General features: G+C 29.4%; 2 protein-coding genes across 2 annotated transcripts; one reads left to right on the forward strand and one right to left on the reverse strand.

Moving 5' to 3' along the window:
• Nucleotides 1-11,804: 11,804 nt before the first annotated feature.
• LOC132305079 (uncharacterized) lies at nt 11,805-12,687 on the forward strand. Its single transcript, XM_059802763.1, has 2 exons — nt 11,805-12,170; nt 12,238-12,687. The coding sequence occupies exons 1-2, from the start codon at nt 11,805-11,807 to the stop codon at nt 12,685-12,687; spliced, it is 816 nt and encodes a 271-aa protein (XP_059658746.1).
• Nucleotides 12,688-14,172: 1,485 nt separating this feature from the next.
• Nucleotides 14,173-14,694, reverse strand: LOC132305080 (uncharacterized mitochondrial protein AtMg00810-like). Its single transcript, XM_059802764.1, has one exon. It carries the CDS (start codon nt 14,692-14,694, stop codon nt 14,173-14,175), a length of 522 nt encoding a protein of 173 aa, XP_059658747.1.
• Nucleotides 14,695-16,194: the final 1,500 nt, after the last annotated feature.

The raw sequence follows: 16,194 nt of genomic DNA on the forward strand, positions 1-16,194 counted from the left end.
CTACTTTTAAATTTATCAACAAATATTCGAGAAACAAAAAGATTCAAAAAATAATATTTTATTCATCACAACAATATAAAAAATTACATTTTATTCAATATTATCATCAAACTTCTTCAATACCAAATTTATTCCACAAACTTTTTTATTACCAAATCACATTTTATTTGATATGTTTTTTTTAATATTTTTACAAAAAAAATATATATATATATATAAATAATAATAATAATAATAAAATTTCTTTGCTTTTCTCTTTTTGTTCGGTTTTACTTATTTTTCAAAATTAAAGTAAATTTTTATTCTATTTTAAGATATAATAAATAAGTTACCAATGGGCTTTCATTTATTGAGCAATAAAACTATTGGCTCACTCACCACCTATGGATTTCAATATAAAAAATTAAAAAAATTAAAAATTTCGCTGCCGGGATTCGAACTCAGGATTCTCGTGAGAGAATCGAATTTTCCATTGATTTTAGCTACAGCGGATTCGTGTGTGCGTGCGCGTGTGTGTGTGTAAATAATTTGCTCAAGCAATAGGTTTTCCATGTGACAACCCTCTTATAGCAACTGGTTTCTCATGAATGCATCATCTTGATTTCTTGTTGAATGTGACATAATTATTTTTTATATTATGTGTAATTCATATTAAATATTTTATTTAAAAAGGAAAATGATAAAATGTTGAAAATAATTATTTTTTGAATTGTTGGGTACAAACGTGAAAGTTTATGTTAAGGGCTTAATGAACAGAATGTCGATATTATAACATAATTTTTATTTATTAGTGAGGTACATTGGCATTAAGAATCAAGTTAAATGAATGTACTATTTGAAAAAAACAAAATGAAAAAAGATAATAGCGAAAGCTACATAATATAAAATTGAGGTCCACTCTTAAAATATTCAACCAAATTTTAATAAGGCATAAATTTAGTTAGAAAATCTATAAAATAAAATAATTCTAGAGTTAAAATAAAAGATTACTTAACCATATCTTATTTCTTTATATATACCTACTCCATTGTCACTTTTACCCAAATATCATCCACCATTGTAGGGGCACATGTTCTTCTTTTTGCTCAAGCTTCTTTTGTTTACCCATATATATACTACTATGATATTATATATAATACCTATCATTAAATATTATTATTCTTGAAATTTACCTACTAATTTTTTTTTTTTTGAAAATTATAATGTGCATTCATTTCTTTGGTTTTTATTGATTTTCATTTTCTGCAGATTTGTTAAATGAAATCATCTTCTACCACTACGGCGTACGGGAAATAATGCCTAAGTGTTTTTTCTTTTTATATTTATTTCAAAATTGTTTTTTCTTATAAGATATTCTTATATTATAAACTGTTAACTTATAATCTATATTTTCTATGTGACTAATGTGAACTTGACTAACATCATGACATTATTCTAGAACTGTTTAGCCCATACATTTAATTTCCTATAAGATATTCTTATATTAGGAACTTTTTAAAAAAATTTTAATTTTTAATCTAATCATAAAACAAACAACTAAACTATTAAAATATTATGCTAAATAAACAATAGAAGTGTCGATTTCTATAAATGACGCCGTTTAGGTTATTTAATAAAATATAAAATCAAGACACATCCATAAAACCGATTTCCAAATAGGCCTCATGGATATTTTAATCAATTTTTATTCCAGTTCAGTATGTTAAATCACTCCCTTAAGATAGTTGAGGGAGGGGTTTTTTCCTAAAAAAATAAATAAATAGAAAAGGGAGTTAAGTGCAAAATGCAAATAAATAAAACAAAAAATCATGAACACAGGTTTTGATTTGTGTATTAAAATTCTTAAAAAATTCCTAATTTAGCCAAAATATGAAGAACTATAAGTCTAATGCTATGAAGCACGGACACTCCTCCTAGGAGCCCTGTACCCGTGTCGGATACTTTTCGGACACCGACACCCGTGTCTGAGGCTCGAACACGTGTCCAACACTTCTGTAAAGTATCCAAATATTATTTTTTATTAGACACGTGTGTCCGAGGCTCGAACACACGGTCCGACACTTCTGTGAGACAAAATTTATTTTCTCTCACTCCTCTCAGTCTCTCCTCTGCTTCAATTATCTCTCTTCATGAACAATATATATATATATATATATATATATATATATATATATATTTAAGTTACATGAACAAAACTCTGTGAAAGACTAAAAATATATATGTTTATTCATATACATATTTAGTTCATTATAGCTATGTCTCTTCTGTACATCTTCGTTTGGAATTTGGATCAACTTTATTTTTCATTTATTTTCTGTTTTGTTTTGTTTATATTTTTCTTATAACAGAGATGAAATTATTGAAATTGATTTTGTTCTTTGTTGTTGTTTTCTTTTTCTGTACAAGATTCTAGTAATTATATTTTGAATATATAATTATATATATATATATATAATTTTATAGGCGTATCCATGCCGTGTCCGTATTCTATTTTTTTGAAATTTGCCGTGTCGCCGTATCCGTGTCGTGTCGTACTCGTATCACGTATTCGTGTCCGTGCTTCATAGGTGTAATGATAAGACGTCTATTATGCAAATTTAAAAAGAGATCAACTTATTTGTAACCAAGTGAGACAAAATTAACAAAATCAGATTTGATTTACTTAAACTTGAAATGCCAACTGAGAGCACCAAACAGTCTGCATCAGATGGTATATGGGAGCCAGTGGTCTAAAGATTGTTCAAGAATTACATGGGTTTGATTTGTATATTAAAATTAAAATTTCTACAACAATTCCAATTTACCCAAAACATGAAAAACCACACACCTAAAAATGAGACTCTTGCAAATTTCAAAAAGAGATTAAACTATTTGAGATTCCGAAATAACTCTCAATAAAAAAAAAAATAGAAATAAAAAATCACCTGATTCAAAAAATTATTTTCTAGCCACCGAACATTGATTTCTAAACTGGTCATACTATTGATTACCCAAATAGTAAATGCATTTAATCACACATTTAAAAAAAAATTCTTTTTTTATATATAATTTATTTTATTTCTGAAAAAATATGTATGATTTATATTTCTTTGAATTTTGAATTATTATTTTCTACTTTTAAATTTATCAACAAATATTCGAGAAACAAAAAGATTCAAAAATAATATTTTATTCATCACAAACAATGTAAAAATTACATTTTATTCGATATTATCATCAAACTTCTTCAATACCAAAGTTATTCCACAAACTTTTTCCTTACCAAATCACATTTTATTTGATATGTTTTTTTAATATTTTTACAAAAATAAAAAAATATATAAAAATAATAATAATAAAAAAAAAAATTCTTTGCTTTTCTCTTTTTGTTCGTTTTACTTATTTTTCAAAATTAAAGTCAATTTTTATTCTATTTAAGATATAATAAATAAGGTACCAATGGCCAAGAAAACTATGGACTCACTCACCACCCATGGATTTCAAAAAATAAAAAATAAAAAATTCCGCTGCCGGGACTCTCGCGAGAGAATCAAATTTTCCATTGATTTTAGCTACAGCGGAATCATGTTACTTCTTTCCAGTAATATTTATATATATACATATATATCTATATCTATATAGTAACTGGTTTCAACTTTCGGGGACACACTGTCAAAAAAATAATAATAAAAATACGGAGTATACATATATATATATATAATTTAAAAAGACAAAGAAGGAGAAAATTATTAAAATATAAAAGGAAAGAAAAATGAAAGAACTTTAATAGGAAATAGTTAAAAAGTTTTAATTGAGGAAGAAAAATTTAACTTTTTCTACTAAGGAAATTTAAGGAATGTAAAGAGTAAAAGAGAAAATAAAGAAAAAATAAGAATATAATTTTAAGAATTACAAATTTGAGGGGGCACTATATAAATTTTTTCATATATATGAAATTTTTTAAAAAAATTATCACATATATTATAGGTTGTTGGCCAATTCAAGGGGGGCACGTGGCCCCTCGGGCCTTCATTGGCTCCGTCCCTCATCGTCTTGATTTTTTGTTGAATGTGACATAATTATTTTTTTATATTCTGTGTAATTCATATTAAATATTTTATTTAAAAAGGAAAAGGAAGAAAGGTTGGAAACAATTATTTTTTGAATTATCGGGACAAAAATGTGAGAGTTTATGTTAAGCGCTTAATATTATAACATAATTTTTATTTATTAGTGAGGTACATGGGCTTTAAAAGAATGTACTATTTATAAAAACAAAATGAAGAAAGATAATATTGAAAGCTACATAATATAAAATTTAGGTCCACTCTTAAAATATTCAACCAAATTTTTAATAAGGCATTAATTTAATTAGAAAATTTATAAAATAAAATAATTCTAGAGTTAAAATAAAAAATTACTTACCCATGAAATATATATATATAAAATAAGCTTCAATGTACCATGAAAATATACTAGCATTGAATCAAATTCTAGTGGAGGATTAAATTACATTTGAAAATCAATAAAGATTTTTGTCTATAACTAAGAAAATTGTGGACTTAAAAAGTTAAATGGTGAGTATTTTGTCCTAAACTTTCCTTTTTTTTTTTCTTTTTTTTTTTTTTTTTTTTACCAAAAAAACCCCTCTCAATTAAGATGGTGACTTAGCAAATAGACACGAGGAGAAAGGGAATTGTTTCGACATTAATTTTTCTCAACTATGTTTTAGATGAAAATAGTATAGATAGGCACAAACCTTGTGAAGGGTGGGGGGCAATTGTCCCCACTATTATTATCTATTAATTTCTTTTTTCTGAATTATATACCTATAAAATTTTTAAATGGCCCTCACTAAAATTACAAAAACCCCATTATTGCCCCCCACTCTATGATTTTATTTCTTTTTTTCTTCTTATTGTTAAAGGTCTGGTCCTCTCACGTAATTTTCCATATTTGTCCCTACTCACATATATATCTACTCCATTGCTACTCTTACCCAAATATCACCCACCATTGTAGTAGCACATGTTCTTCTTCTTGCACAGCTTCTTTTGTTTACCCACATATATATATATATATATATATATACACTAATATGATATTATATTTAATACCTACCATTAAATATTATTCACATTATATTTGCATTTGCAACCAACATTCAGACCCACATGAATCTAGGTATTTCCTTGAAATCTATTTGTGTTTTTTTTAAAAAAAAATTATAATGTGCATTCATGCCCAACGAGCATGCTTTTAGACTCGTGATCCAAGATATAGAAAATAACCATAACACTATAGGTTCTAGCAAAAAGATTAATTACCCTATCTTATTTCTTTCTTTGAAACAATAAAATATATAAAAGTATATATATATATAGAAATAAACTTCTATGTACCATGAAAATATACTAGCATTGGATCAAATGCTAGTGGGAGGAATAAATTTCGTTCGAAAATTAATAGAGATTTTTTGTCCATAACTAAGACAATTGTTGACTTAAAAATTAAAAGAGTAAATTGCATTAAACTCCCTTCTTTTTTTTTTCTTTTTTTTTTTTTTTATGAGTTTTGTACTAAACTCCTCTTTTCTATTTATCTTTTTAAAAAATACCCCCACATATATATCTACTGCGTCGTCACTCTTAATCACATATTCTCCTAGTAGCAACATGTGCTCTTCTTCTTACTCAACATCTTTTGTTTACCCATAATATATATAATAATAATAATAATAATAATAATAATAATGTACCAAAAAGAAAAAGAAAATATCGAAAGCTGCATAATATAAAATATTAGGTCCACCCTTGAAATATTCAACCAAATAAATAGAAGATTAATCACCCATCTTATTTCTTCTTTAAAACAATAAAATATAAAAACAAATAGAAATAAGCTTATGTGTACCATGAAAAATTGAAAATAGTGGAATGCATGATTTATTTCTGGTAGAGTTCTTCGGTAAACCGGGTACACTACTTAACAGCATTGGATTAAATTCTAGTGTGAAAAAAAATTCATTTGAAAATCAATAGAGTATTATTATTATTATTATTTGTCTATAACTAAGAAAAAAATGGACTCAAGAATTAAAATTATAGATCAGCCATCCCATGCTCCTCTTGAAACATGAAAAAAAAAAAAAAAAATAAGAGTTACAAAAAGAAATAAGAACAAAAGGAAATCGACTTCAATAAAAATGTTAAAAAAAAAAAAAAAAAAAAAACTATCAACACGGGTTTGATTTGTATATTAAAATTCCTTGAACAATTCCAATTTACCGAAAATGTGAAAAATCAAACATGTAAAAATGAGACTCTTATTATGCAAATTTCAAATATATATCAAACTATTTGAGATTCCGAAATAGGTTTCAAAAAAAAAAATAAATAAATAAATAAATAAAAAAATCACCTGATTCAAAAAATGTGAAATATAAAGAAAATAAATAAAAATAAAGAAAATAAAAATACACATAGGTAACAGCATGACAGCCAGCTCAATGTGGGCCCAATGCATTTTAACCCTATTTACAAATCAAAACTAAGAAAAGGCAGCCACATTTTATTATTATTATTCTTAGGATTTTTTATTTTTATTTTTTTCTTTTTCCCTTTAAAATTCTTTTCTTTTCTTATATGTAATTTATTTTTATTTCCGAAAAAATATGTATGATTTTTATTTCTTTGCATTTTGAATTTCTTTTTTTTTTTTACTTTTAAATTTATCAACAAATATTCAAGAAACAAAAAAATTCAAAAATAATATTTTATTTATCACAAACAATATAAAAACTTACATTTTATTCGATATTATCATCAAATTTATTTAATACCAAATTTATTCCACAAACTTTTTCATTACCAAATTACATTTTATTTGATATGTTTTTTAATATCTTTACAAAAAAAAAAAAAAATTAAATATATAAAAAAAAATTTCTTTGCTTTTTCTCTTTTTATTCGGTTTTACTTATTTTTCAAAATTAAAGTCAATTTTTATTCTATTTTAAGATATAATAAGGTACCAATGAGCTTTCAGTTATTGAGCAAGAAAAGTTAAAAAAGTATGGGCTCACTCACCACCGATGGATTTCTCAAAAATAAAAATAAAATAAAATAAAATAAAATTTTCGCTGCCGGGACTCTCGCGAGAGAATCGAATTTTCCGTTGATTTTAGCTACGGCGGATCCAAGTTACTTCTTTTTTGTTATATATATATATATATATATCTAATATAAAATTTGCTCAAACAAGAGGTTTTTCATCTGACAACCGGCACAACCCTCTAATAGCAACTGGTTTCTCATCAATGCATCATCTTGATTTGTTGAATGTGACATAATTATTTTTTATATTATGTGTAATTCATATTAAATATTTTATTTAAAAAGGAAAAGGCAAAAAGGTTGGAAATAATTATTTTTTGAATTGTCGGGACACAAATCTGAGAGTTTATGTTAACGAACATAATGTCAATTTTATAACATAATTTTTATTTATTAATGAGGTACATGGGCGTTAAGAATCAAGTTAAAAGAATGTAATATTTATAGAAACAAAATGAAAAAATTTAATTAGAAAATCTATAAAATAAAATAATTCTAGAGTTAAAATAAAAGATTACTTATCCATATCTTATTTCTTTCTTTGAAACAATAATATATATATAATATAAATAAGCTTTTATGTACCATGAAAATATATTAGCATTGGATCAAATTCTAGTGGAGGATTAAATTACATTTAAAAATCAATAAAGATTTTTGTCTATAACTAAGAAAATTGTGGACTTAAAAAGTTAAATGGTGAATTGCATTAAACTTTTTTGTGTGTTTTTTTTTTTTTTTGTATTTTGTCCTAAACTCCCCTTTTTTTTTTCTTTTTCTTTTTTTTTTTTTTTTCTTTTTTTACCAAAATACTCCTCTCGATTAGGCTAATGACTTAGCAAATAGACACTAGCAGAAAGGAAGGGAGTTGTTTTAACATTCCGTTTGTTACGAAAGAAGAAAATTGGGTGGAAGGGAGAGAAGAAGAGAAATATGAGACATCCCTAGAGAAGAGATTATGAATTTCCATCGTTTTGTTCGGTTGGATGGAAGAGAAGAGAAGAACCTACCAAATTCCTTTGTTCGTTAGGAGAGAAGGGAAGAGAGAATTTAAAATTATTTTTACCATTATACCCTTCATTATTTTTTTCCCCTGTAAATAGCCATCATCTTTACTACGCATTTGAACAGTACCATTAATTTCACTCTAATTTGTTGTTTGCTTTATTTATATATACATATATAACTACTGTTTTTTGAACTAGGTGTGAACATAGAGTTTTTTTCGTTCTAAATATGTTCTTAAAAAATGCTTTATGGCATTGTATGGTTCTTTATGTAGACTATGTATTTTTTCTTTTGAATCCTCTTTTTTACTAATAAGGCAATTATATAACAAACAATCCATATATATACATATATATATGTATATATATCACGTTCCCCTTTATATATATAAGGCAATTATATAACAAACAATCCATATATATACATATATATATGTATATATATCACGTTCCCCTTTATATATATAAGGCAATTATATAGCAAACAATCCATATTTATACATACATACATACATATATATATATATAACACATGAATCAAACCTGTTTGGAGAGAGCGTTTTGTGTGAGATGAGATGTGTAGGGTTTAATTTTAATTAATATTTGGGAAGGATAATATTGTAATTTAGTATTTTTATAATAGCTCCACTTGTTTTCTCTCCTGCCTTCCGCCCAAATTTGGGCGGATGAAATTTTGTAAGGCTCTGTTCGGTAGGAAGGAAGGAAGAGAGGTGAAAGGAAAATAGGAGGGAAGGAACGAAATTCCTTCCTTCGGTAGGAAGGAGACATGGAAAGAAAGGATAATAGGAGGGATGGCTTATCTCTCCTGCTTTATAAATTTTCATCCGCCCAAATTTAGGCGGAAGACAAGAGAGAAAACAAGTGGAGTTATTAAATTACAAGATTATCCTTCCCAAAAATTAAAAAATAAACCCTGTACGCATCTCGTCTCATGCAAAACCCTATCAAGAAAATTGACCTTCACGTTGAACTCTCTCTAGCGATCTCTCTCCAGCGATCTCTCTCACACAGGTAAGAAACTCTCTCTTGCACTTTCTCTTCTTTATACATATACATAGATCGACAATATTTACAAGTAGATTTGATTCATGTGGTGTATATATATTGCTATTGATGCAAGGTGAAAATTTTGAAATCGGATGTTAATCTGCTGTTTGCTATGCTGCGTATGAACTTTAGATAATCTACAATATGGGATTTCTATATTATCTTATAAATTAACTTAAAATAATAGATATAACACATGTGCTCTGGAGATACTGTTCATAACCTCATCCACCAATGCATCAGAATTCAGATTCTGAGGTTCTAATAAATTAACTTAAGATGTCGTCATGTGCTATAGAGATACTGTTCGTTATATTTAAGGCTTCCGACATATCTCCACCATTGTGGACGGCAAGGCTAAATGCAGCGACTACCAAAGGATCCTTAGGTTGCTCTGAGAGTGCTTTATGAAATGCTAAACTGTTCTGACCACGAACAGAGCATAGGTTAAAAATCTAAGGATGACAGGCCTGATCACAGATACTAAAATACACAATTCAACACAATAGTAGAAGAGCTTGTTTCTACAAGTCAAATATTTTAGTATAATGTAGAAAATTATCGCAACCCCATCATGTTTCTGTAGTTCTTACATAAATTAACTTGAATAATTGGTGTTCTAACAATCATTACAAAAACTACCATCATAGAAAATAGCATAAATAAGGAAGACACAAGAACCTGAAATGTTCATGTTTCTGCAAATCCATTAAAAATTGTGGGTAGGTTTTCATTGTTCATCAAATGCCTAAACAGTACCATTTAATAAATAAAAATATTAATTAAACATTTATTAAATAATTGTATAACTGTGGAGAATTATATATATATATATATATATATATATATATATATATTAATTAATTAAACATTTTACCTTTATAACATTGTGTGTAATTTGAAAAACTGTTTCACTAATTATTTAGATACAAATGACATTTATTTGGTAGATGGACAAGGAACATAATTGGCATGATAATTTTGGAGAAAATATACATGATAATTGGGATGAGAATAAAGAGGAGAATTTAGATGAGTGTGGTGAAGAAAATTAGTGGGAAGATAGCGTAGGGCAATTGAATGCTTGGGAACAACAACGACGAATGGCAGCGGTACAAGTAATTTGTTATGTTGTTTATGCTCTTTATTTGATGGGAGAGGTATTCCGTTCACATTATATAGATAGGCCTATCAACGACATCAATGAAGACAAACAAAGAGCAAGAGAACAACTAATAAATAAACTTGCTTCAAATGAAAATTATCGTGACATAATTCGTATGAGGCCACATGCATTTGCCAAGTTGTGCCATATACTCCGTGGCACTGGTCGCCTCAAGGACAATAAAAATGCTTTAGTCGAGGAGCAAGTGACCAAGTTTCTCTATATATTAGCACGTAATGTGAAAAACCGTGCCATTTGATTTTTTTTTTTTTGCCGATCCGGTGACACTATTAGTTGTCATTTCCATGACGTGTTAAGAGCAATAATCACATTAGAAGAAATTTTTCTACAACAACCAAGTGGTTCAAACGTCCCTCCAGAAATACTCAACAACAATAGATTCTATATCCGTATTTCAAGGTAACAGAATATTAAACCACTAATTCACATTATTATATCCACATATGAAAATTATAGAAGTGTTTTCAATAATTTCAGGACTGTGTAGGAGCAATAGATGGAACTCATATTCGTGTCAAAGTGTCTGAAACAGATGCACCGAGATATCGAGGAAGAAAAGACTACCCAACACAAAATGTCTTAGCAGTATGCCATTCGACATGAAGTTTACGTATGTTTTACCGGGTTGGGAAGGAATTGCAACTGACTCAAGGATAATTAAAAATGCACTAAAAGAGAGTCAAGATAAACTAATCATCCCTACAGGTAATTCAAAGACAATAATATATAGTTTTTAATTTTTAAACAAATAAATGATTTTTTTATTACTTATTGCTATAGGTAAATATTATCTAGTGGATGGAGGTTACATGCTAAATGGTGGGCTGATTACACCATATAGAGGTGTGCACTACCACTTGAAAGAGTACTCATCACGTGCACCAGAGAATATAGAAGAGTTATTTAACCACCAACATTTTTCTTTACGAAATGTAATTGAAAGAATATTTGGAGTAGTAAAAAAGAGATTTCCAATTATTTCAAGTGGGGCAGAAGCTCATTATGGAGTTGACACCGTGACAGAAATTGTATTGGCTTGTTGTATACTTCATAATTATCTAATGGGTGTTGATCCGGATGAAAGATTGATTACAGAAGTTGATCGCGATCACGTTAATGCTGATCTAGACAATGGACAAGACTTTGATACAAGTAATAATGAAGCAGATGCTATTGAAGGAGCAACTATAAGGAATTCAAAACAGTTAGCATGTGGGAGGATTATTTAGGACATGGAGCATAATTATGTTTTTTTTTTTTTTTTTTTTTTTTTTTTTTTTTTTTTCGTGTTTAACTATTTTAATATCTATTGGTGTCGTATTAGTAGAGCAATAAAACCTCCTACATTTTTATAGTCTGTGTGACTTCTCTAATGTGGTGAAATTTTTGTGTTAATTTGTTGATGTGATTAATTGTTTCTTATATTTATTTTTCATATGACATTGAAAAATGCGTACTTGGAAAATGATGAAGAAAGCGAATAAAGATATGAACGCAACTGAAAATAAGAAGAATGCACTAAGATGGACAGAAGAAATGGATGAAGTATTAATTGATGCATTGTTGGAGCAAGAAGAAAATGGTAATAGAGTTGATGGAACATTCACCTCTACAGCATATTCAAATGTTGTAAAAAAATGCACTGAAAAAATTGGTTATCCATTTGATAAGGACCACATAAAAAACTGGATGAAAACCTTGAAACTTAACTTCAATGCATTTTATGATCTATTCAAAAATTTAAGTGGATTTTCATGGAGTCCAGAAACAAAATTGTTCGAGGCAGAACCCGAAGTTTGGAAGGCCCTTATAGAGGTATGAAATTATTTATAGAACAAATATTGTTATTATGATTTATTTATTTATTATAAACATTTTGCAGGCAAAGCCATCAGCATCGAAATGGAGGCATACTAAAATAAAATTTTATAAGAAATTGTATGATCTTTTTGCAAAAGATAGAGCTAATGGTGATGGCACTGTAAGTGCAAAAGCAAAAGTTCAAGGATGGGCAAGAGATGGAAGTTCGAACCAAGCTAATAAAAATTCAAACAATAATGAAAAAAATTCTCCCATGAGTGCATCTTCTCAACCAAATTCAGAAGCTGTTACATCTTCAAGGGGCACAAAAAGAAAGGAGTCGGTGATTAATTTATTTGAGAAAGAGTGTGAAGTTATCGGAGGTGGAATTAACAAAGTAGCAGAGGCAATCGAGAAGGGAAATCTTGTTGCGGAAAGAGGGCTTGCAATTGTAGAAAAAAGAATTGCTATTTTTTTGAGAGAGCTCGACCACGTTACTATTCAGAAGATGAAGTGTTTGCAGAATTGTTAAATATTGGGGTACCTGAGGAACTTCAGTTGGATGCATTGATATTTCTTATTAAAAGTCAGACTCACAAAAGTGCATTCTTTGCCGTGCCATCTGAGAGACGCAAGGATTTGTCGTATAAGATGATGGATGATGCAACCAACCCTTGAATGATTATTATTTTGAAGTCTTTAACTTCAACGAACTCTTGAATGTTTATTGTTTTGGAGTCTTTAACTTCACCGGATTTCTTCTTCTTCTTCTTCTTTTTTTTTTTTTTTTTTTTTTTTTTTTTTTTTTTTTTTTTTTTTTTTTCATTCTTTGACATTAATGTGTTTTTTTTTTTTTTTTTTTTTTTTTCATAAGAATGGTGGATTTTAGTTATGTCTTTTGGAATTTTGATTTTGGCAAGTGTTTGTTATTTTAAATGGTTGAAGACAGTTTATGTGACTACAAATGGTGCAATTTTAATAGGAAATAAATATTTGATTGACCAATTGCTCACTGTAGTAGACATATATGCACTTGTCTAGTGTTTTGCCGACCATTAGCCTGTTTAATATTTATCAACCATTAGCCTGTTTAATATTTGTCAAGTAGATAGTGGGGTACTTTTTTATATTATTATTATTCATGATGAAATATGATTTTATATATATACATATATATATGTATATATACATAAAGCAAACAACAAAATGTCGTGAAATTAATGGTACTGTTCAAATGAGTAACAAAGATGATAACTAGAAAAAAAATAATGAAGGGTATAATGGTAAAAATAAATTTAAATTCTATCATCCCTCCTTCCTAAAAAACAAAGGAATTTGGTAGGTTCTTCTCTTCTCTTCCATCCAACCGAACAAAACAAGGGAAGTTCATAATCTCTTCCCTAGGGATGTCTCATCATTCCCTTCTTCTCTCCCTTCCATCCAATTTTCTTCTTCCTAATGAATAGAGCATAAAGAAGGAGGGATAAGTCATCCCTCCTGTTATCCTTTCTCTCCGTGTCTCCTTCTTACCGAACGAAGGAATTTTGTTCTTTCCCTCTTATTTTCCTTCCACCCCTCTTCCTTCCTTCCTACCGAACAGAGCATAAGTTTTCTCATATATTTTTTTAGATGAAAATACCCTTGTGCTTGTAAAAGAAACTGACTATTAGGGAATTTTATGTATATTGAATTTTTTTATTATTACAAAAGAGGAAGAGTAAATTTATACAGTACATCAGCTAACCTATTCCAGGAAACTACATAAAGATGATCAATTACAATCAATCGAAAATTAATTGCATATATATAATTCTATAATCAGCAAATCTCATTCCTACAATTATGTATATCTTCATTTTTCCTGTAATACTCCCCCTCAAGTTGGAGCGTGTATGTCAAGAACGCCAAACTTGCTGAGAAGGGAATGAAAAGTTGATGAGCTGAGTGGCTTAGTGAACAAATCGGCAAGCTGGCAGACTGATGGAACATGAGCAGTTACTATGGTACCTGACTGAATTCATTCTCGAACAACATGGCAATCGATTTCTATATGTTTGGTGCGTTCATGGTAAACTAGATCGGCAACAATGTGGAGCACTGCTTGACTGTCACAGAATAGTTTAGCCGGATAAGGGTGCTCTACCCGTAAGTCGTTCGGCAAATATTTAAGCCAAGTAAGTTCACACGTGATGGAAGTCATGGCTCGATACTCTGATTCTGCTGAGGACCTCGACACCATCGTTTGTTTGTTGGTTCTCCACGAAACAAGAACTTCTCTGAGGAAAATGCAATAACCGGTCATAGATCGTCTCATGATTGAACATCGAGCACAATCTGCGTCACAAAATCCTGTTAGTAGCAAGTTTTCTTTGGCTGGAAAATATAGTCCTTGCCCAGGTGCACCTTTAAGATATCGCAAAAGATGATGAACAACATCTAAATGAGGTTTCCTTGGTTCTTGCAAAAACTGGCTTAGAATGTGAACTGAATAACTTATCTCTGGCCTTGTAATGCTAAGATAAATAAGTTGTTCAACCATTCTTCTATAAGTGGATGAATTTTTTAATAGATCTCCAACTATGAGCATGAGCTAAATATTTTCTTCAATAGGTATCGGCAATGGTTTGGCCCCAGGCAAGCCTGTTTCATCTAAGATATCAAGAGTGTACTTTCGTTGAGATATTGAAACACCATCAGTAGAACGAGCAGCAATTGCATTATCATTATTGCTGGTTATGATCATGTCATCTACGTAGATGAGCACAACTGTGAAAGAATTACCAGAGATCTTTGTGAAAAGTGAATAGTCTGCTATAGATTGATGAAAGCCATATTGCTGAATAACAATAGAAAATTTCTGAAACCAGCTACGGGAGGCTTGTTTAAGCCCATATAGTGACTTGTTGAGTCGACATACCATAAGTGTCTCTCCTTGTCAACGAAAACCGGGAGGCAGCTGCATATATACTTCCTCGAGTAAATCACCATGGAGAAATGCAATTTGAACATCCATTTGGTGGAGTGACCAATTTCAGACAGCAGCGATTGCAAATAAACAACGAATTGTAGTTAACTTGGCCATGGGAGCAAATGTTTCCTTGTAGTCAATCCCTTCGCGTTGAGTGAAGCCTTTCGCTACCAACCGAGCTTTATATCACTCAATTGTGCCATTGGAATTATGTTTAATCTTGTAAACCCATTTGCACCCGATTGGACGGTGACCTGAAGGAAGAAGTGTGAGCGTCCATGTGTGGTTTTATTTAAGAGTATGTAATTTTGTAATCATAGCTTCCTGCCATGTCAGATCCAATACTGCCTGTTCATAAGTTACAGGTTCCACAAGTGTAGTGATAGCACAAACAAAATTCTGATATGTTGGTGAGAATTTGTACACAAAAATTTTGTAATCTGCAAATAAAAACAAAATATGAAGCAAAAATAATATTTTATTAATTTGGAAAAATTGGAGTACAATCTTCTGTAATATTCTTTACAAAGAATAAGGTCCTCTGATTCGATCTCCTTTTTGGTTGGTTGGATCCAAGGGGTGCACGAGCTTGATTTTGAATTACCGTGGAATTTGGATGAAGAACGACACGTGTTTGGATGTGCTTATTATTGATCACTATGAAATTTGATGAAGAACGGCACGATTTGATGTACTTGGTGTTTTTCGCTTTTGGGTTTGGATGTTGGGGATGAGAGTTTCTGTATTTCTCTCTGGAATTCTAGATTTTTGAATTCTGAATTTGGGTATCTTTCCTTTTCCTCCAGGCTTCTATTTATAAGCTTCTTGGATTAATATGATGATGACACGTGTCATCTCCTAATAAAGATAAAATTATAACTGGGCCGGACCGGTTATATTATGATAATTATCCTTAAATATAATTATTCCAAATATATTTTATTTGGAATAATTATCTTTTCATTTAATCATATGGGCTGGGTTAATTAAATAATTTAAGTGGACCAAGCTTGGACCAATTAAATAACTTAATCAAACATTAGACCTATATTTGATGGGTCAATTTGTCAA

The sequence above is a fragment of the Cornus florida genome, unplaced genomic scaffold (assembly GCF_030987335.1).
Source record: "Cornus florida cultivar Cherokee Brave unplaced genomic scaffold, ASM3098733v1 CherokeeBrave_3.0.0_Hap2_Chr04, whole genome shotgun sequence".
Lineage (NCBI taxonomy): Eukaryota > Viridiplantae > Streptophyta > Magnoliopsida > Cornales > Cornaceae > Cornus > Cornus florida.

Excerpts from the sequence above, each read along its gene's own strand:
- LOC132305079 (XM_059802763.1), top strand. The coding sequence starts at position 11,805 with ATGCGTACTTGGAAAATGATGAAGAAAGCGAATAAAGATATGAACGCA. Across the intron at positions 12,171-12,237 it reads TTTGGAAGGCCCTTATAGAG|GCAAAGCCATCAGCATCGAA; the intron begins GTATGAAATTAT and ends AACATTTTGCAG.
- LOC132305080 (XM_059802764.1), bottom strand. The coding sequence starts at position 14,694 with ATGGTTGAACAACTTATTTATCTTAGCATTACAAGGCCAGAGATAAGT.